Below are 20,590 nucleotides of genomic sequence, written 5' to 3'. Positions count from 1 at the left end.
TACTAATATTGACCTTCTCTCTCGTTCTATGTTCTTCCTAGAGTAGCAATTGCGTCAACTACGTTTCACCTCCGAATAGACACAATACATTAGTTCAGGTGGTATAATTGTATGTGATTCCGAACATGCTTCTTGGGTATTACCCTGTTCTATTCTTAAATGGATTATAAGTTTGAGGGATGCAAACTGTTGTCCTTGACTGTTTTTGAGCCCTCGAATTTGTTATGTGACAAGTCATTGACAGTGCTTGGCTACCACTACTTTGAACACAAGAAGAGTATCGCAAGCTGTGGAAGTTTGAACTCTTTGCTATATCTCATCTCCATCTAATTCCTAGATTATTTCTTGGAGAAGACTAATACTTTTGTCTGGTTCAAAGCCACGTCTTTCAGCACGAGCTTGTTGCCTCCATGGTATCCTTCCTTTCCAGCCCAAACATCTCGTATAGAATACTCAGACAGGCTAGACCCTTTCAACCCAGGCAATCCACTGAGAGGAATTGTGATGTCGGTGATGTTTGGGCCATAGTTGAGAGCCAATACCACATAGCGTGACTTGCCAGAAGAAAGAGGCCCGCCCCAAACTTGGATCTTGTGCTCGGTCGATAGCTCGGGCAGGTAGTTGACCGCTACGCCAGCGTCATCCTGAGAGATTGCGATGATCTCTTTATTCAGCAAGATGTTCAAAGATGACTTGCTGATCGTGTTGATGTTGGCGCCAATGATCAGCGGTGACTTGAGCGCAGCCCAGAAAGAGAAATGGGTCTGCTCTTGGTATAAGTTCATAGTGCCAGTACCAATCTCGAGCATATCCATGTCACCTAGGTCAAGTTAAAAGGCAATTCTCGAGTAGCCAATGGAAGAATATTACTTACCCCATGAACCAGGTCTCTGGAATCGCGACAACTCCCGCATCTTGCGGATCATTGTCAGCACACTGACTCCTGCATAACCGGTATTCAGGCAGTAAGCAGATTGACAGACACCACTACTATCCTCGCCAAATGCACTCTTAATGTCGCCAGAGATTCTGTAGCTATCCGAGAAAGACGCCCAATGCCACGGAAACTGATTTCCCCATTGGCATAGCGAGTAGAGGATGTCGCGGCCAGATCGGTTTAATGCGTCGCCCATGCGCAGGAAACGTTCTTGAGGAGAGACTGTGCCCGCATGGAAGCCGCCACAGTTATCATATTTGAGATAATCTATCTTCCATGACGCATAAGTAGCAGCATCTCGCTCCTCATAACCATAGCTTCCAGGGTAAAAGGCACAGTCATATATGCCCGCGTCGCTTAAGGGACTTGGCGTTAGTGGAGTGCTTCTCAGATGGATGTGCATCACCCGCTCACCTGTAAATTCCAATTTTAAGTCCTAGACCGTGCACGAAATCTGCCAATGCTCTAATGCCGCTGGGGAACCTGGTAGAATTTGGCTGCTGGCGACCCAATGAATCTCGTGTAAAGGCTTGCCACCCATCATCCAGGTTGACGTATTTGTAGCCAGCCCGTGCTAAGCCAGTGTCTACCAGGCTCTTTGCGCTTGACTTGATCAATGTCTCATTTATATTGCTCTTGAATGTGTTCCAGGTGTTCCATCCTTGGGACATTCAGTCGTTTTAATCCATAACGCGTCGATGCTTATACATACCCATCTGAGGCTTTGCTGGATTTACACTACCCAAGCAAGGCACCGCCAGAAGTCCAACGAGTAATGTTGTGGCCAACATTGTGGGCACAAAGACCGGCGCAAAAAAGAAAAAACGAAAAAAAGAAAGGAAACTGTGATCCTAGAGTGTTAGATTTCTGATGGATCTTGGAATTGTCTCCTCAAAGCTACCATATACCCTTACTTTCTTCATAGCCCTTCGTCATCTCTCGGCTCGGCTCATAATTAGACCACTATCAACCCTGAATTTTTTCTCCTCACCGGGCCTGGGATTGCCCCGAGACATTTAGACTATGCTAAAGTCTGGGGCCTGGATTAGTTCTAGACGCTCGAACCCTGTCCCGGAGCATCGTGCGGGGGATCGCCGGGCGCAAAGCTCACCGATGTTGACAGTTCTACGCCGCCCCTGGTAGCCCCAGTCCATCTCCATAAGCAGCACATTTGGGGTCAGCTTCCGCCTAAAGACCTGCCCTCATCTGGAACTAACAGCCAGGAAAATCTTTGTTATCATCAATCTTTCTCATACTGGGCAATTGGGAGCATACATTTTTCAGCAAGAATGTTAAAGCTTCGAATACTTTTCCTCTCCCTTTTGGGAGGTCTCGCCTCTGCGGATGTTGTTGATCACGATCCCTTGGCATATTATCCAGCTCCAGATGGCACTTACATCCCTCCTAAAGATCCCAGCATCAATACATTGCTCGACTTCGTCAAGTCAAGAGATGATCTGAGCATCCTGGCGACGGTGCTAAGTGAGTGCGCTGGTATGCGTGCTTGATGCTATTTCTCGCCGTTTAGAAATGACGGCTGACGACTCTATAGGATTTAGTGAAGCTTTTGATACAGCTCCTTCTTGGTCGTACACTTTCTTCGCCCCTTCAGATACAGCCTTCAGAAATACGGGAGCGTACTATTCTACGTTTGCGGCTACTCCAAAGGGCAAATGGTGGCTGGGGAATCTACTACAGCACCATTACGTGCCGAATTCCCAGCTTATGGTCAAGAACTTTAATACTACATATACGCGCTTTCAGACAGGGACCTTTCTTTTTGTTGGAGCCCAGATCGTCAATGGGAATCTTACCCTGAATAAAGTTTCCAGCGTCACTGAAGCAGATATTCCCGTTACGAAGGTAAGGCAGTATTGAAACATGACGCTACACAATTAAGCATGCATCTTAACGGAAACATCATAGGGCATCGTTCACATCATCGATCATTTGTTAGATCCTTCAGCGCAGATATTGGAGGTTGATCTGGGGAAAACCAGCCAGGGTTTTATACCAGGGAGCTGCTCCAACCCAGCATTGCCATATTGTTGAGCTTCACCTGCATGCAACAGAAGGTTTGATGGATTGGACAAATGTAGAATGGCTAATGATGTCTAAACGGCTTGCTGCCTGCAAAAGGAATTACCCAGAGGTGGCGAATGTGATGTTGCTTATTTCCGGCGGTCGAAACCTATAGATGGTACTTTCGGTCGTGCTATGATGCAATTCAAGTAGTTCAGATTACCTACCTATGTATTGACTATGCTACGCTGTTTATTATCGGGTTTGCAAACCTCTGTTCGAAAATAGGCTTATTGGGCTCACAATACAATTATGGGCTCCCGAAAGACCCAGAGACTTCTACGATACTTATTGACATATTGATGGGAAGACAGGGAAAAACGATGGCAAAATATCTATGTACCTTAGGTACTTGGATTGTTTCTACTAGGTACCTACATTAGGTACCTATATGGACTTGCGTACTCCCCCCACTATACGTACCCATGGACTATATCCCGGCTAGATCTCGATTAGCAGCACGGCCGCCCGTACTAGGAGGTGATAGGCTTACTAAGTTAGGTACAGTGGCGCTCCGGAAGGGTACTACAAAGTACCCATATTGATTAACATTCAACTTCTCTATACGCATACTGGGCACCTTACCATCTAATACCTATCTTGTGTGAATCATTTAGCTTTAAGCCATTGGTTTCCAAACATTTGTACCTTTTGGTCACGCCTAATGTGCTGGGTATATTTCGCTGCCTGAGGCAGCCACTGAGCATTTGCCTGCCTCACGCCTTGGCAGCTGCACGCACATTTGACTTCTCTCAACCAAACTCCCCAGCCAAGTCACTGCCGCTTCCCTCATTTCTTCGCTTCTAATCTTTTCACTTCTTATCTCCTTCATCCCCCAATATCGCGCCTTTGCCCAACAAAATCAGCATGGCCGTCTAGCGCGACCATTCTTCCTAAAAGTCCAGTTGCCGCGGCCGGTGATGGTCATCGGCAAACAGCTCTACTCTAGCCTTCATCAGCAGCCCGCACGCTTCAAGCACCGCCCCAGCGCCATCCTTGCAGCCTGTCAACCAACTCGAATCAACTTGTTCAACCGACCCTTCATAGTTTCAGCCAGCTCCCATGAGAAGTCAACATCGATTGGCATGAATTGGGACGATCTCTCCGACGAGCGCAAAATCCAGTGGCTACTGAAATCTGGCTCAAGTGAAGAAAAATGGGGCTGGGTCATCTACCGATGCAGCTACAAGCCGGAGCTCCAGAGTACCTGGGAAAGTTTTAAGCGTTTCGTCGATGACAAGACGCGCAAGGAAATCGCCGACAAGCTAGACTGGGTCTTTGTCGAGGACCCCGAGCTCGAAGGCGCCTCACTGGATGAATTGAAGCGCAGGTTCAGAGCGTGGGCGCGCTCTGAGGTTCAAGGAGAATACGACATAGATACTACTTCTTATAACCGTGGTTCGAGGCACGGGTACTTTATCCAAGTAGATGAAGCCGCACTGCTCAGTTTAGTCAAAGGTTTGTCAAATGGGCATGTGAATATTGTCCGGGGATGGGTGGATTCGCTGCCGCCTGAGGAGGCGACGGATGAGTTTGGTGATGCTATTGGCATTGAGGACTGGATGAAGATCCGGGCAAGCATGGTTGCGCCCTATTTTTATATCGACTTGGATGACGAGGAAGCTTGGTATGTGCATTATTCTCCACCGCCGAATGGCCTGTGTATATGGTAGTTTTTGAAGCTTCATGTGTGTTATGTTTCGGCGCTTACTAGCGCCTCTGCTGCTATCTCGGATTTCCGTTTCACCGCTGAGCTAAGGCTTTAAGTTGCCAACTCATTTCACTTACTCTTACAACTTAAGGGTGCGCTCGGCGATCGATTTTCTCATTTCAAAATGATCCTTCACTGGAATATACTAACGCCTAGGAGCGTTATATACGTTGACAGATTACCCTTAAGGGTAGTGTACACATATGACATTATCGAGGCGAGAAAAGCGAATATTGCGCGAAAGAAGAGGCTACATCATCATTTTCCACCATCATCTGTTTGTTACCATCTCCTGTCACCCCTCCTCCCACAAATGGCCAAGGACATAAAATTCAGAGTACACAACATGAACAACAATGTGTTGAATCGGCCTTCTTTAATTTCCATCACCAACGCGCCGCACAGCGCTATAGTTGCTAGACACCAGATTAGGAAGGGACTATAAGGAAGAACGAATTCGTATATAGAAAAGGCTGTCTGCGAAAAAAGGCGAATAAAAAGATGAACAAATTGCCATATAGAAAAGGCCAGCTGCGAAGGAAGGTGAATGAAAGCATTGTCATGTTGCCAGGGTAATGTCCGTGAACGAATATCTCGACCGGACAGTAGTGGTGTCTCTTCGTTATCTTCAACATTCGATTGTCTATTTGAGCAGCCTATTAGCCAAATTTCCATTGAATTGAAGGTATATATGACTTACACATTGGTACCCTGAACAACCCCAACTTCTTGCGATGCAAATGTAACACTGGAAACTCCCCGTATTGATGATGACATGTCGCAATTGGGAGTTTTCTGAAATCGTGAAAGGACGCAGCAGCTGTCAATCGCTACACACAGAAATCATGCGAACTGCTTTCAATGGATAAGAATAAAGAAGTATACCTATGTTAGGTATACATAAGCTATTACTCCTCTTGTATTTATTATTGGGCAGAATACCAGGTACGGTGCCCAACGACAAATATTAATAACGTCAGGTAATGACTCGCCAAGAATGCACGAATAGAGCTCCTGATTGGTACCTTTATTGTCTATCACGTGTAGTGGGGGCATATAAATAAATAACTCTGCTGCCCAACATGGACGTTGCAGCCTGTTGGGTAACTTTCATCTCAACATACATACAGACGTATGTGAAATATCTCTGATCAAATCAACATACCATGGCAGATCCTTTCACAATAATAGGTGTTGTCTCGAGCATCATCACATTCCTTGATGTTGGTTATAAAACAATAAGGTTAATTCGCGACTCTGGCAACGGTACATTACCAGAAGTTGAGACATTCGAGCTTATCTTAAAAGAGATCCAAATGCGATGCGCTGATATCAAACAGAACGGATCTGGAGCTACAACTACGTCAAAATATGAAGCAATAATTATTGCCGAAGCTAAAAAATGCGAGCAACTGGCTACTAAGCTGTCCAAAATTCTCGACACGCTTAACAAGAAACGGAATACGCTGTTGGAGGGCGGCCGGATTGCTGTCCATTATATCTTGAAGAAACATAAAATAGAAGATCTGAATGCTGATCTGAAAGTTATCTACGACAGAATGATGAAAAATGTGGGATTGGTTTTACAACAGTTAGTGCTCATTCCTTTCCATCCTCGCAATGGACAACAACCCATGAGCCACCTCCTCAATAGGTCAATGAGTGGATATTTTAAATTTATGCAAATGGCCGATTAAGTGCTCTACTAACACGATAGCAGGGATTGCAATTCTTCAATCATGTCTGAGCTCAAGTCTCTTAAAGAGTCCCAAAATGAACTTAAGATCTCCAGCGACAATGATTTAGATAATATATTGACAGAGATTCTGGGATACACAGTCGAAACAGACGCCGAATCCACAGAAGTCGAGCGGAATCATTTGAGAACATGTCTCAGTTCACTTCGAGAAACAGCCAACAAGGAACGACAACAGTTCAAAATCATTAAGAGCCTGTATTTTCCAGAATTTCATCGTCGATGGGGCCAAATTCGGGATGCTGAGCGGCGTACGAATACCTGGCTGTTTAACGAGAGTGAAACGAATTTTGTGAACTGGCTAGAATCTGGGAATGGCATTTATTGGATTCAAGGCATGGTAAGGCAAATACTCATCTACTCGTTCTCTGCTTTGAGAGAAATTAATGGAAAATTAGGCTGGTTCGGGCAAATCGACTCTGATGAAATTTGCAGCTGAACATCCGAAAACACAAAGAGCTTTGAAGCACTGGGCTCTGTCTGCAGAGATCTATCATCCCAGGTTTTATTTTTGGAATCAAGGTTTTGAAATGCAAAAATCTCAGAACGGCCTCCTCCAATCCATTCTCTACCAGATTCTCAGAATAACTCCAAGTATCGCGACCCAGATCTGCCCGAGCCGTCTCAGCTATGAAGGGTGGCAAATCAACGAACTCAAGGCCACCCTCAAGCTAGTGCTGGAACAAAAGAATCTTCGAGCAAAATTCTGCTTCTTCATCGATGGCCTTGACGAATACAACGGCGATGAGGAAGACCTTGTCCAAATTCTGGAGTTCTTTGTCAGCAATCCTAATGTGAAGATATGTGTTTCCAGTCGACCAAGAATAGTTCTAGATGAGAGCTTTCAACAACGCCGACATACTTTGATCATACAGAACTTTACAGCAAAAGATATGAAGACGTATGTTACACAGAAACTAGAACCAAATGCAAAGTTCAAAAAGTTGCAAACATCTAGCCCTTTTGCCTGCAGCGAAATTATCACACAAATTGCAAGCCAGGCCAAAGGAGTGTGGCTCTGGGTCTTTCTTATTACTCGCGATTTAATTATCGAGGTTAATAGAAATGAAGGTATCCCTACCTTACAAAAGGTCCTCCATGACTTTCCCGAAGATCTGGAATCGTATTTCAGACGCATTATCGAAAAGATAAGGCCAAATCATAAAGAGGAGATGGCACAAATCTTTCTTCTTACGATTGAAGAAGTCCAACCTTTACCTCTATTTGTTTTCTCGCTGCTTGACAACGAAAAAAGTGATATGGATTACGCAATTAAGGCTCAGATATCTCCGCTATCTCTGAACGCTGTTCAAATGGTTGACAAGGATTGGAAGGCAAGAATCCAGAATCGATGTGGGGATCTTGTGATAGTTGGATATGAAGATCATCCAGTCTTTTTAAGTCACCCTGTGGACTACCTTCATCGTACTGTTGGCGACTTTCTTCGAGATTGTTATCACGAGGAACTTACGAAATTGGCTCCTGACTTCAATCCACTTGTTTCATTAAGCAAAATGATGCTCTTTTTGCTGAAAGGATTGCCCGAGATTAGGGTTCAAGAGCAGGAATCGATCACAAGAATGATTGGGATTGTTGATGAGCTACTGTACTATGCTCATGAGTCCGAAAAACGAGATCAACAAGCCAAGTCTATCTTGGTTGATGTGCTCGATGAGCTTGACAGAGTAAACTGTCATCATGTTCGCTCCATTAGCAATCACTGGACTCACATCAGAGACTCTCCTACTAGTCGAGGCTTTGATGAATATCGAGAGGGAGGAAATTGTAATTTCCTAGCACTGGCTGTCCAAGCACGTTTAGTGAAATATGTTCGTGGAAAACTACAGGATAACCCTAAGCATTTGAACAAAGGGGGTAGGCCTCTGTTGGACTACGCACTACGACCAAGACGAGTCACACCTCTTGCGATGCCTTATCATTCCCAAAGAGACGATTCAATTGTGGATCAAGATATGGTGCGGTTGCTATTAGAGCATGGGGCCAATCCGAATCAAAGGGTCTATCTCAACAATGGGTGGACAGTCTGGGAATTATTTCTCGTGTCATGCTATGAGACAACACAGAGAAGTAAGCCGTCTTCGTCGATTAAGGACGCTTGTTATCGGGCAAGTGAGATATTAATCTCCTACGGCGCAAGTCCTACGCATTCTTTTAACATTGGACCCGAGTCTTTAAGCGTCCCATTAGTTCTGGAACGTGTATTTGGAAGAACTAAGGCCGTCAACCTTCAAAAGCTTCCTCAAGAACGTCGCCAGCTTTCACATACAAAGGGTTGGCTCTCATGGATACCTATCATTGGGTCATTTTCGAGGTAATCCCAGAGGCAAATTTGGACAAGAGGATTCGCGTATCAGGCGTTATGCTGTAGTAGACGAATTGAAATGGTTTCAATAAGTCTCAACTTTCACTCAATTACTTAAATGTTCTTAACTTCATAGCATGTTGATAATACCATTAGCTAATCCACAAACTAGTCAATTACGACTTCAACATTTGCTTACTCTGGCTCTCAAAAGTTCGCCACATTTAACAATAGTATGAAAAGAATTCTTCCCCTCTTATTCATCTATAGTCAACCCATTACATTAGATGTGTAGTATTTAGGTCTTATATGTACTATATACACATCATATGCGACTATTTTAATTCTAACTCTTTGTTCTCAAAGCTGGCATAACTATGGCAAGAATATGGAAAGGAAGAACGACAGTGATGCATAGACATCAATGTCTGTCCTTGCCTGGCAATGGTTCCCCAAAGCCGCAATCGAAGTCGTTTGTGGATCTGCAAGTATAATCTAACAAAAACTTGCACTCTTGTTCTTGTAGTTCTAATTATTTTTATCTCTGAAAGTTCCGCATTATGCTGTTAAAGTATTTATGTAATGGTAGTGGTATCATTCTTGCTACAAATCGACTGTCGACTTTGTAGCCGCTGAGATACTATGCTCGTCTCTTCATCTTCAGGAATATTTCCAAGAAGGATAACCAAAGCTTGTAATATGAGAAGAAAGTACAGAGGAAGAAATGCGCATAGCTTTTTGAAAGAGTGCATGTGGAGGGAATTGAAATGCTAAGCTAAACCCGGAAGCTACCATGGAATGAAAAGAATGACTGAAGGGAGTAAGAGAGCGCATGTGATAAAATATAGATTGGCAGAAACGTATTACATATAAGAAAGAATCAGAATCAGGCCGTCTCTGCGTCGTAGCAGGTCTTGGAATTATGACAAACGCCTTGCAAACCATGATATGATCTTCGGACAACGCCGAGGAGAGCTGTTAGTTCCACTAAGGGTCGTTTTTTGCCGGATGATGTACCGCGCGCTCTGGAGGCAAACCTACGCGTTCAATGCAGAGAGTATCTGCTCAAATGCGTTATTTTTGAAGTTCATACGTAATGGGTTCTAGCTAGAGAAGGACAGTGATTTCATCTTTTGAACACAATTGGCGACGGAATTATGCCACCCAGGCGTTTATCGCAATAGCCAACCAAGTGACTGGAGATGTGCCCAACTGTTTCCAGTGCAAATTGCCCCTTTAGGAAATTACCTGTTTCGATTCATTTTGTGGAGATTGCCGATTCAGCGAGACTCAAACGCCCCGAATCCGCCCTGTAGACTGCTTCGGTATTTACAACTATTCCGCGGAGTATGAACAGATTAATTGTTGTACTCAGGGAGCTCTAGAGTATTCCTGCCAATACAGAAATGACTAACCTAATTTATCGTTGAATTTCCAAGTTAGGCTCTGCCGTTCTGGTCCATTTCAACCATGGTGATTCTTTGTACCTAGCATTGAAGAGACCTAGCTGTGAACAAGGTAGAAATCGCATCATGGAGGTAAAAAGGTCATAAACAGAGAGATAAAACCTCCATTATGTTATGGTATATAAATAAACAGGTCTATCCGCAAATGCAATATGGTCAGTTTGATATCCGCCCTCATACAGCTCCTCATACACCCTGCGCCCAGGCTACCACAAACAAGAATAATCCACCATGTCAACCCACCAAACAGCTCCAACGCAGTACATCATCGCTGCTGATGGTGTCAAATATGCGTACCGTCGCATTGGCTCTTCAGAGGGCCTTCCTCTCGTAATGCATGGATTTTTCCGATCCAACATGGATTTCTGGGACCCTATCCTCATCAACAATCTTGCAGAAAAGCGACCTGTGATTCTATTTGATCAGGCAGGCGTGGGCCGTAGCAGCGGCACAATCCCTATGACGTACCAGGGATGGGCAGACTGCCAAATCAATCTCACGAATGCCCTCGGTATCAACCGTTACGATGTTGCCGGCTTCTCAATGGGTGGGCTTTCCGCTCAATTAGTGGCATTGACAGTACCGCATAAGGTCCGCCAGCTCGTCCTCTTGGGGACTACTTCTGCGGCTCCCTTTGAAGAGGAATCGGACATTGTCGGTATTGTTTGGCCGCGTGAAAAAGCCCAGCCTGAGCCTATGGCTGTTCTTACAACATCTGAAAGCACTCCGGAAGAAGTGCAGCATGCTATTGCGTACTCGTTCTTTTACCAGACTGATGCTGGCCGTAAAGCAGCACAGGGATGGTGGAATCGCGTCAATGAACGAAAAGTCGATGGTGAGGCCCCTCTCCTGGAGTTCGTTAACTCTGAGGGCACAGCTCGGCAAGTTGAAGCTGTGGTTCACTGGAACACTCCAGAAAAGAATGGTGCATATGATCGTCTGAGTGACTTGGAAATGCCAGTTCTAGTTATGAACGGCGATGATGACCTTCTTATACCACCGAGCCGTAGCTGGGAGTTGGCCAAGAAAATTCCCAACTCTCAACTCATCATCTATCCCAAGGCTGGACATGGCTTTTTGTACCAGTACGCCAAGCTCACTGCTACGCATATCAACATGTTCTTGGATGGATTTGGGGGCTTGCACGGAGACGAGTAGAGAGATGGATGAATCGAATGAGATTGATACAAGGCATGGACAGTATAGACATCTTCCTTGAACTATCTAGTTATCAAGGACCAAATCGCATCTGTATGCTTCCCATGTACAAACTCAATCCACATTATACTATTCAGTTCATTTTGGAAGGCACATTGACCATCCTCTCCTCTCATGTCTTGTGACAAACATTCAACAAGAGATGAGACGAACCATTTCTTTTCGAGTGTTCCGTCTGCAGCAGCCAGGCAGCCCATGAATAGCATCCATCTCGTCAAGCGCGTTGGTGTCAATAAGCAACCTTCCATATAAGACTGAAGTTTTCTAACCAAAGTCGTTGAAGTCACAACGAATCGTTTAATCGTGCATGTTAGAGACTTGATGTATAGAATAAGACATATTCGAAATGCGTTGTGACATGCGCTCATATGCTGAGAGGTACACAGAAGCAGCCGCTGGAGAAGGCCAAAAACGGCCGAATCCATGTATTGGGGATTGAGTTTTGTTTGCCTCATCATGGCATCTTGAAGGGCGCCGCTCAGTGATGAGATGTCGCAGAATATACTGGCTAAATCCATGCTTATTTCGCATGAGCAGGGAAGCTTCGCCGGGACAATCGCATTGACTTGACCAGAGGAACATCCAGTAGTATCTACGAGATCAGATAGAAGCTGGGTGTTTGGAATCTTATCAGAGTCTACCGCGATTTCAAGAATGCCGCTAAAAATTGTCAATACTCTGGTATACAACATGGGCCCTGCGCTCTCTTACCGGTACATCTTGGACCTGAGTGTCTCATTAATGCTGGATAGTCCTCCTCGAATGCTGACTAGCTCTGCTAGTCCTCGAGCGTGGGCCCACGATTTCTCGTGGTCGCCTAATGAATTCTAAAGAAGAGCTTCAGATAATTGTTCTGGTAGTTAAAATACTGTCATGGGAGAGAGCTTACACTCCAATTAGCTAGACAGGCAATAGCGCCTAATGTCTCATCAGTTTGCATATATCCTGCGGATATTCTGTGATTCAGTCTCTGTAAGGCTTCATTTAATAAGCTGCGAGCGTCTTGCAGATTGACGCTATTCTGGGTGACCTTTGCAAGAGTCCTTGCAGCGTATGACAGAATGATGCAGCGCCACACATCGTCCCCTAACATACGGGGAAACCAATGTTGCTTAGCAGGATTGAACAATAAGAGTGATGACAGCGGATATGTGTCAGTGGCGATAACATGAAAGTCTATAAGAAGCATTAGCAATTTCGTAGTCAACAATGGCAACTATTACGAACAGTAATTGATATATAGAATGACATGATGGGACAATGAAGGAGGCATTCTATCCGACAAAGCTGGCATTGCAAGACCCAGAACTTCATGGTTAAAAGTTACATGCAAACTTGGTGCATGATCTTTTGTGATCTGGAGGTGATCACGATGCACTCGACTGGCATTTGTTGATTGCTTCGGTGGCTGACTCGAGGGTCGGCGAATCAGAGGCTTCTTTTGGATGCGAAAAGTGGCCGTATTTCTTTTTTCTTGTCGTTTCTTCTTCTCTCGAGGCTGAATATCTTGCCTGTTGCAGTCGATAAATCGGAATTGTCCTTTCTTTGCATCGTCTCTCTTCCCAATTGATCCGGATGGGGTACTCGCGATGCCGCTGGGCTTAGGGACGGCCTGTAATTTCCTGGGCCGAGTCTGCCACTGAGAAATCCTACCAAGACTCGTTCCCTGATGAATTTTATGAACAAGATAGAGAGACTTATCTGGGAAAAGTATTTTCTCTCCGTAGCCAGACATTGTGCCTTTCAATTAGTGAGCAACCGTCTACCTTGTATGGGGTTAAGTTTGCTGCATGCACAAAATGCAGCGACCGAGCAAGAGAATGGAATTAATAGAAGCCGGACTACGGACGACAGTACGGACGAAGCACATCCACACCAACTGACCCCTGTTCAAGATGGGTGGGCGGGGCAGCGGAGTCTCGCCATCTGCTTAGTTATGTCCGTAGCTTTAAGAATTCAGTCTACCGAGGTTATTTAATGGACAGGTCTGAAGCTCGGTGACATCGATTTGGGTTATGTTTTGATATTTCGGGTGATGTCATCTGTTATTGCCTGAACTGTAGGAATCATAGCTCGGGCTTTGTTCAAATTGGTTATGATGATTTCCCATATCAGGCTTGTAATGGCTCCTTATTTCATCACATACAGCAAAACCGCGTAATGTTATACCTAATTCCAACTAAACAAAGCGGTGCCAGATATAGCAGAATTAATGACCAATGAAACCCCGTCTTCCTGCAACATTACCTCCCCTGATGGATTTATTGGCATTACCTCCGGGCGCTTATGGCCAAGGTACAATCCTTGTACCAATCCCAGGACCGGCTGAGTCCCAGTTTCGTCAAGAGAGCTGCTGAATTGAACTTCCGGCAAAAGAAAATCTACCTCCGAGGCGGATGCCATGTTGATGTTCCGCTCTATCAAAGTCCGAACCTTGAGTGCCAGCTCCTCGCAGGCGTGATAAACTTGTTGGAACTGCCTGTTTCTTAATTTCGCTGCTATCGGCGCTAGTGATTGTATTGCGACCTCGACAAGTCTCTGGTCTGCTACCAGCATCTCATGCTGAGGCTCTGTCAGATTGTTCACTAGGAGCAGAAGGAGTCCTGTGATTCGACCACATAAAGTAGACCTGTCCATTATAAATATCGTTAATGGCTCTTGAAATATCCCTTTCTTATTGTTCATGGAAACTTACCAGATCAACGGTTCATTGTATGTCAGCATGCTATCCCAAAACTTCATGCACGCCCGTGAAGAGCTAACCAACTTAGACCAGGACCCTGGTAGAGATGGCTGTGGGCAAGTGATGGCACATCTAATCGGTTCGTCAATCACGATAGCGCTGCGTTGGAGGATAATCTGTATCCACTTCTGGTTGTGTGAATGAGCCCGATGTATCAGCGCCGAGGTATGGAGATAGGTCCAGTGCAGGGAAGCCAGGTGTTGTACGGTCCCTGGAGGAGCGGATTCAAGTATAGAATTCGACATGAACTCTCTTGGTAAACTTTCCTCCCATTGATGGAGCGTACACTCGATTGACTGTACGAATTGTTCTTTCGCAGCAGACAACAGCTTATCCGCAGTCACTGAATACAGCCAGTCATATACCTTTCCCTGAATAATCCCAAGCTGTACTCGGAGGCGGAAAAAGTTTATCTTACTCGTTCCTTGGAGGCTATAGACGACACCGGCGCCATCGATGGGGTCAGCTTCGGGCAGGTCGATATCTGTCCACGCATCGGAGAGCAGAGGCGGCTGCTGCGCCCGCAGGCTGATACTCTTATCTAGGACGTAGGCGATCCAGAACAAGCGGTCGCGCTGTCTGGCATCTGTCTGGCTAAGGTTCTCTTGTCCCGACCGACTATAAAGTCTCAGTCTGTGCACCAGTGTGACAGCCGTCGCGACCAAGACACTTGCAGGCTGAGGATCGGGCGATTCCTGGAAAAGGATACAGAGACCAAGGACGATTTGTGCGCTGAGTATGTCTTCTTCGCGAGTGACTATCTCATCGAGGACCGATTGCGCGTTCTTGACGAGCGTTGCTACCGTCAACTCACCTCCAGCATCAATATGTGGCTGGAGGAGTAAACCAAGCGCAAGAACGACATTAATGGCTGCCCAGGTAGCCGAACCACGCTGATCTGGATTTGAGTACCAACCACGCAGCATCTGCATGAATTTTATCTGATCAAATAGAGGTAAGAGCCGATTAGTGGATGAGAAGTACTCGTCCACTATAGGAAAAATGTCAGAGAGTGGTGGAAGAGTCCGTTCATCTTCTCGTTCTTCGCTTGACGGAAGGACTTCTTGAACATCTTCAACAGCCGATCTGACTTCCCCTCTCTTAGACAGGATGTCAATCTGCGTCTTCAGATCCTCTAGCATCGACTCCATGCGGCCCATACGAGCCTCGAGAGACTCAACTCTAGGGGCACTATAGAATCAGCGTTAATTTGCATAACATGGAGCCTATCATTTAGCAGTTTCGGCTCTTACGCATTGACTCGCGGAACCGTCTTCCGCTGCACGCCATTATACACGCATTCCGACTCATAGATCTAGCAATGAGAGCACCGCGGCTTTGCACCGTTGCAACGAATCTTCTTTTGGCAGCATAGATCGCATGCCTAAAGCTATTTAGCTGAGTGAATGGTCAAGGAAGCCTGTCTCAATGCCATCTCATCCGAACAGTTGGGCGGGATAGCTACATACCTTTCTTCTTCCTCCCCTCCGAGACGAGACAGCTGTCTCCGTAGAGTCTCTCATTCTTCAGGTCACTGTCATTTACTCAGCAAATCACAAAGCAACGTTTGTAAACTCCCCGCGGGCATAGTCTATACATATACTTTTGCTGCTCCTGACTTAATCACATATGGCCTGATTACACTGGCTGATCTTGCAAACTCCCCGCGGAGCTCGAGCGATGACAAAGCCGCCAGTCCGCCGCCACCCCAGTCAACTAATTACAAAGTCCGCAACGACGAAATACTCCTTGTAGCATGGGTGAGTACACTCACTGTGCAATTAGCCCGCTGCGCCAATAATATCCAACCAGTTGAAGTCTCTATCGACCAGAGGCAGTCAGAATTACAGCCTATGGTCCAAGATCACAACTCCCCGTGGAATTCGACAACCGGCGGGATGCATAATCATGAAGATGGCGGATTTCAGGGTCGGTCTCGATAGGTGATCGTTCAGGTACCTGTATGTTATAAGAAGATGGCGAGACAGCAGGTTGTAGATTGTCGACCAAAGCAATCAGACCAGAGCTCTAAACATCACTCACATCTTACACTTTAGAAAAATAACTAGAATCCACAGTCCTCTCGTCCGCAATGGCTTCCGTACTTGATTCACAGGTGGATATCGTGGTTCCAGAGATGCCTTCCTTCACCAAAGGTTATCATCACCGTCCCTATCCTGCTATCTCGCCATCGCGGCCTGATATCGCAGCTGCGGCAGCAGGGAAGAATATTGTCATCACCGGTGGCGGTACAGGCATTGGCAAAGCTATCGCCATCGCCTTTGCGCAGGCGGGAGCCCGTTCTGTAGCCATATTGGGCCGGCGCGCCGATCGGCTACAAGAAACTGCGGCCGAGATGAAATCAGAGGCCACCAAGCATGGGCATTCGCCAATTATCGTCACAGAGATGGCGGACCTTATGCAGAGTGAGACGGTGAACGCTGCGCTCCGGTCCATCCAGACCAAAATCAGCATCGAGGCAGGGTCGACTTACCTCGACGTGCTCGTGTCTAATGCTGGCATGGCACCAAAGATGGGAACGGTGCTAGGCTATGACGCCCAAATCATGATGGACACCTTTGGGCTCAACGTGCTGAGTGCCTTCAATGCAGTCAACGCATGGGTACCACTGGCACCACCAGTCGACAATGCCGTATTGATCAATGTGTCATCAATGATGGCACACGCAAGACCAGTGGTCACCAACTTCGCCTACTCAATGGCCAAGGCGGCCAATCTCAAGATGATAGACTATTTTGCTGTCGAAAATCCTTCTATTCACGTGGTTAGCCTGCAGCCTGGTATTATCAATACGGAGCTCGGCGGCGAAGATATGCCTGTCTTTGTTGCGCCGGACACAAGTGAGTCTTCCTTTTACCAGCCTTTCTCACTCATCCTGTTGTAATTGCTTTACATCGATTTTTTTACCCATTTCAGATGATAATTGCTAACGATACTACTTCTAAATAGCCGAGTTACCAGGCCAGTTCTGCGTCTGGCTGCTTACGGAAGAGGCGCGGTTCCTCAAGAACAAGTTTGTATGGGCCAACTGGGACGTCGAGGATCTCGTGGCTCGTAAAGATGAGGTTCTGACGACGAGGGCACTTACATGGGGGGTTGAGGGAGTTCCTGTGTAACACCATAGCTGTTTAATAATAGCTCACTGCTTTGAATCATAGACGAAGGCAGATTCTATGTGTGTTATCTCGAACGACAATCCTTCTTTATATCTACTTTACGTATGATCAAAAGACGAAATATATTAGTCAATAAGAGGAGCGCCATCCATTTTCTGGCCTGATTTACATCGAACAGTATGAATATGCGCCTCTGTGTCTAGAAGTAGTAAATATCGGCCTTAGCTAGGGATATCTCCGGAATCGTATCTCCGGAATGCAATGGTCTGCACCTAAATTAATAGCAGCCAGTAAAATCTCATTTTACAAAATAGTTTCCTTCAAAACCGACATTCCCTCAATTATTATCTCTATCGATATGGATCTGACATTTATTGATAACAATAGTGTTATCGACAACAAAACAAGGTCTGTGATCCGTCGTCAAGCCGCCAAGGGACAAAACCTTGGCCGCAGGATCACTCGCCCATCACGTGTGAAAGCATTCGAACGCCAAGCCTTGGTACAGCCTCTCTTCGCTGTCAAGTCCAGACATGAGTCTTCAGACGTATATCAAGACAACCGCGACGAGGACTATAACCCTCATGGAGATATTGAGGATGCGCCCTTACGGATTGAGCCTGTTATAGGCGACAGTGTATCGGTTCTGAGCCTACCTATAGATGTAGCGCAAGAAGACAGAGTGCTCATGTACGAAGGTGAGTTAGCAAGACATCTGAGCCAGCAAACTCCATGAGTTTCCTAGACTCACATTGCCAATAGCCGTGGCTTTTATGAATGCGCCTCGCTGCTTACCTAGTCTCGCCAAAGCTTTTGGCGAAGGAAGCGTCGGTCACTCAATCTTTCTACAACTCATATTCACGGACCAAGCATGTATGTTATGCTCCTCTATTATAGGCCGGCACAAATGAGCTTAAACATCATGTGAAACATGTAGATTATCATTGCGCCCTGGCCACAGTTCTCGAGTGCAACCACATCTCGCCACGGGCCGGTGTTTCCACAATCCGCCATCTTACCCAGGCCTTTCGCCTGCTTAACGAGCGCATATCCCGAACAGAACATGTATCCAATTCCACACTCGCCGTGGTAATGAGCTTATCGACCTACGAATCTACACGAGGTCGCTACGACCGCGGCATGATTCACCTCTCGGGTCTTTTCCGCATGGTCGAGACGCGAGGTGGCTTAGACCGTGTCGGGGCCGAAGCGCCTGAGATAATGCAGAAGATTTATAGGTACGCTAAATCTATTGCAACTTTATTAAATATAGTAGTAACGCATAAATACAGAGCCGACCTTGACTATGCCCTCAGGTTTGGTGCTACTCCCAAATTGAATATAAAGCTCTTTGAGAATTCCAAAGCTATGGAGAGGCTAAATATGCCTTCTGTGCGAGATCAAAGTACCCTTTCCCCCAGCTTCAACCCAGAGTTTCGAGAGCAACTTGGCCCGGAGCTATGCGAGCTCTGGAAAAGTGCAGCGGAGATGTCTATGCTAGTCAACGAGGCGAGCGCAAACAAACGTTCCAAGTTATCTAGGGCGAAGTTTCTGAGGAGCTATATCTGGCTTGGCCACCGTCTTCTCAACTATGCTCCTTTGAACAAGCCGCGCTCACTTAATCGCCTCCAGAGTATGGCACATTTAGGTCTCCTGATGCTGATCAGCTCCCTCCTATGCGGTCTCGATCGCCGCGTTGTGGAAAATGCAATCCTATCACAGTTACTGCGCGATGAATCAAGTATAGAGACCAATTTCGAGACGCGGGAAATTCTTCTATGGATGTTATTCATGGGAGCAGCTGGTATCCTGCAGGATCCCAATCATGATGTTTGGCTGATCCCAAAGACTTGGGAGACGACGCAGGCACTTAGACTAGACACCTGGGACAGTGTAAGAAGCGTCCTTTCCAAGTTTCCGTGGATGAATGACTTCTACGAGAGCAGGGCTTCAGCGTTGTTTGTCAAGGTGACTCAGTACCAAAATGTTCAATTGTCTCTTTAAAAAGCATGGTGGAATTTTAGATAGAAGACTATATTAACCTTCATCACTCTCCGATAATCTTACTTCAGAGCTCTTGATACGCAACCTGGTTCGATTTTCTCGAGCTCTTTAGCAATGCTATCCCAGCCCTGCTTGTTTGCAGTGGCGTCCATCCAATCCGGTATCATGTTGCTGCAATATGTTAGTAAACATTCGACTAGTATAAGAGTAACCAAAACATTATGAATCGATGTACTTACTCAGCCGGAACGCAGTCGTCCATATAGGAACCGTGACTCTCCTCGCCCGCAACCGCTGCAGCAAGAAGGGTGCGACTACCACACTCAGCGGTTCGACCACACTGCTCCAGCATCTTGTTCAAATTAGCCTTGAAATCTTCTGGTGCGTTCCGTGAGAGTGATGTTTCGCATAAGCCGGGGTTGATGAGGTTGATAATAACCCCACCGCGAGCCACTGGAAGTAATTTCGCGATCTCGCGGACAGCAAGAATTTCCATCATCTTCGATGCCGGGTAGCTAGAAAAGTCTGTTAGTATTTGCAAGCCAATAGTGTATTAAAGGACGTGGATCATCAATTAGGCCTACCTCTTCAAGCCCAATTCGTCATCTGCATCCATGTTCACAATCGGATCATTGGCAATTTTGGACCAGTATTCCCCTAGGTCAAGGCCTGTACCACTAGAGACAATGCTTAGGCGAGGGGTGTATCCATATTTGGCTGAATCGGAGCGCAATTTTGGAAGCAGAAGAATGGCCAAAAGGAAAGTGCTTATAACGTTGACTGTCAATGTCAAATGATGGCCCTCCGCTTTCCCGCCCGATCCTGCAACGGCTGCATTCTCAATGACAGCATCTATGCGCTCAAGTATGTCAGCCGCCTTGGATGCAAATGCCCTGACGGATGCGTAGCTGGAAAGATCCAGATGCCAGACCTCAGCGACGCCTTCGATGCCCGTCGAGGACTCAATGTCCTTCTTGGCAGCCTCACCGGCCTCGAGATTGCGTACTGCGAGAATGACTTTTGCCGCTCCTACGCCTACTAAATGGCGTGCAGCTTCAAGTCCAAGACCAACATTGGCACCGGTGACAATGTAGGTTCGGCCCGCGCAGAGTTCTTTGGAGATGTTGAGCGGGAGCTCGCGTTTCTGGACGAGAGCACGGTCGTTGGCAGGCGCAGACATGTTGAGAATGGGATTGATGATAGGAGATTCAAA

At 46.2% G+C, this 20,590-nt stretch overlaps 11 protein-coding genes across 11 annotated transcripts; 6 read left to right on the top strand and 5 right to left on the bottom strand.

Annotated features, from left to right (window-relative positions):
- Positions 1–268: 268 nt before the first annotated feature.
- On the bottom strand, positions 269–1,952 carry M431DRAFT_422216 (glycoside hydrolase family 27 protein). The gene is made up of 4 exons (XM_024915033.1): positions 1,852–1,952; positions 1,352–1,780; positions 875–1,293; positions 269–820 (listed from the first exon to the last, which is right to left on the bottom strand). The coding sequence occupies exons 2-4, from the start codon at positions 1,606–1,608 to the stop codon at positions 339–341; spliced, it is 1,158 nt and encodes a 385-aa protein (XP_024774193.1). The 5' UTR covers positions 1,609–1,780; positions 1,852–1,952; the 3' UTR covers positions 269–338.
- Positions 1,953–2,226: 274 nt separating this feature from the next.
- Positions 2,227–3,203, top strand: M431DRAFT_519833 (hypothetical protein; the record flags this gene model as incomplete). Its single annotated transcript, XM_024920403.1, has 3 exons — positions 2,227–2,431; positions 2,490–2,800; positions 2,864–3,203. 3 exons carry the CDS (start codon positions 2,227–2,229, stop codon positions 2,987–2,989), a joined length of 642 nt encoding a protein of 213 aa, XP_024774192.1. The 3' UTR covers positions 2,990–3,203.
- Positions 3,204–3,912: 709 nt separating this feature from the next.
- M431DRAFT_85946 (hypothetical protein) lies at positions 3,913–4,692 on the top strand (the record flags this gene model as incomplete). Its single annotated transcript, XM_024923620.1, has 1 exon — positions 3,913–4,692. A coding segment is annotated over one exon (780 nt), but the record flags the coding sequence as incomplete, so codon positions are not given.
- Positions 4,693–4,852: 160 nt separating this feature from the next.
- On the bottom strand, positions 4,853–5,598 carry M431DRAFT_422194 (hypothetical protein). Its single transcript, XM_024915032.1, has 2 exons — positions 5,431–5,598; positions 4,853–5,373 (listed from the first exon to the last, which is right to left on the bottom strand). Exons 1-2 carry the CDS (start codon positions 5,505–5,507, stop codon positions 5,013–5,015), a joined length of 438 nt encoding a protein of 145 aa, XP_024774190.1. The 5' UTR covers positions 5,508–5,598; the 3' UTR covers positions 4,853–5,012.
- Positions 5,599–5,842: 244 nt separating this feature from the next.
- M431DRAFT_507943 (hypothetical protein) lies at positions 5,843–8,992 on the top strand. Its single transcript, XM_024919042.1, has 3 exons — positions 5,843–6,321; positions 6,451–6,826; positions 6,885–8,992. Exons 1-3 carry the CDS (start codon positions 5,897–5,899, stop codon positions 8,820–8,822), a joined length of 2,739 nt encoding a protein of 912 aa, XP_024774189.1. The 5' UTR covers positions 5,843–5,896; the 3' UTR covers positions 8,823–8,992.
- A 1,514-nt stretch (positions 8,993–10,506) lies between these two features.
- M431DRAFT_553467 (hypothetical protein) lies at positions 10,507–11,433 on the top strand (the record flags this gene model as incomplete). The annotated part of the gene is made up of 1 exon (XM_024921387.1): positions 10,507–11,433. One exon carries the CDS (start codon positions 10,507–10,509, stop codon positions 11,431–11,433), a length of 927 nt encoding a protein of 308 aa, XP_024774188.1.
- A 62-nt stretch (positions 11,434–11,495) lies between these two features.
- Positions 11,496–13,228, bottom strand: M431DRAFT_494739 (hypothetical protein; the record flags this gene model as incomplete). Its single annotated transcript, XM_024917282.1, has 4 exons — positions 11,496–12,153; positions 12,205–12,320; positions 12,383–12,669; positions 12,721–13,228. The coding sequence occupies 4 exons, from the start codon at positions 13,226–13,228 to the stop codon at positions 11,496–11,498; spliced, it is 1,569 nt and encodes a 522-aa protein (XP_024774187.1).
- Positions 13,229–13,597: 369 nt separating this feature from the next.
- On the bottom strand, positions 13,598–15,620 carry M431DRAFT_553463 (hypothetical protein). The gene is made up of 3 exons (XM_024921386.1): positions 15,490–15,620; positions 14,189–15,427; positions 13,598–14,122 (listed from the first exon to the last, which is right to left on the bottom strand). Exons 2-3 carry the CDS (start codon positions 15,394–15,396, stop codon positions 13,663–13,665), a joined length of 1,668 nt encoding a protein of 555 aa, XP_024774186.1. The 5' UTR covers positions 15,397–15,427; positions 15,490–15,620; the 3' UTR covers positions 13,598–13,662.
- A 753-nt stretch (positions 15,621–16,373) lies between these two features.
- Positions 16,374–17,373, top strand: M431DRAFT_85786 (hypothetical protein; the record flags this gene model as incomplete). The annotated part of the gene is made up of 2 exons (XM_024923600.1): positions 16,374–17,097; positions 17,207–17,373. The coding sequence occupies 2 exons, from the start codon at positions 16,374–16,376 to the stop codon at positions 17,371–17,373; spliced, it is 891 nt and encodes a 296-aa protein (XP_024774185.1).
- Positions 17,374–17,731: 358 nt separating this feature from the next.
- On the top strand, positions 17,732–19,377 carry M431DRAFT_494736 (hypothetical protein; the record flags this gene model as incomplete). Its single annotated transcript, XM_024917281.1, has 4 exons — positions 17,732–18,071; positions 18,136–18,246; positions 18,311–18,611; positions 18,666–19,377. The coding sequence occupies 4 exons, from the start codon at positions 17,732–17,734 to the stop codon at positions 19,375–19,377; spliced, it is 1,464 nt and encodes a 487-aa protein (XP_024774184.1).
- On the bottom strand, positions 19,376–20,557 carry M431DRAFT_16487 (hypothetical protein; the record flags this gene model as incomplete). The annotated part of the gene is made up of 3 exons (XM_024913001.1): positions 19,376–19,548; positions 19,617–19,892; positions 19,962–20,557. 3 exons carry the CDS (start codon positions 20,555–20,557, stop codon positions 19,437–19,439), a joined length of 984 nt encoding a protein of 327 aa, XP_024774183.1. The 3' UTR covers positions 19,376–19,436.
- Between the last annotated feature and the right edge of the window lie 33 nt (positions 20,558–20,590).

The sequence above is a fragment of the Trichoderma harzianum genome (genome assembly GCF_003025095.1).
Source record: "Trichoderma harzianum CBS 226.95 unplaced genomic scaffold M431scaffold_6, whole genome shotgun sequence".
Taxonomy (NCBI): Eukaryota; Fungi; Ascomycota; class Sordariomycetes; order Hypocreales; family Hypocreaceae; genus Trichoderma; species Trichoderma harzianum.
Note: the sequence above shows the minus strand (reverse complement) of the source record. Positions and strands in the feature narration are given on the sequence as shown.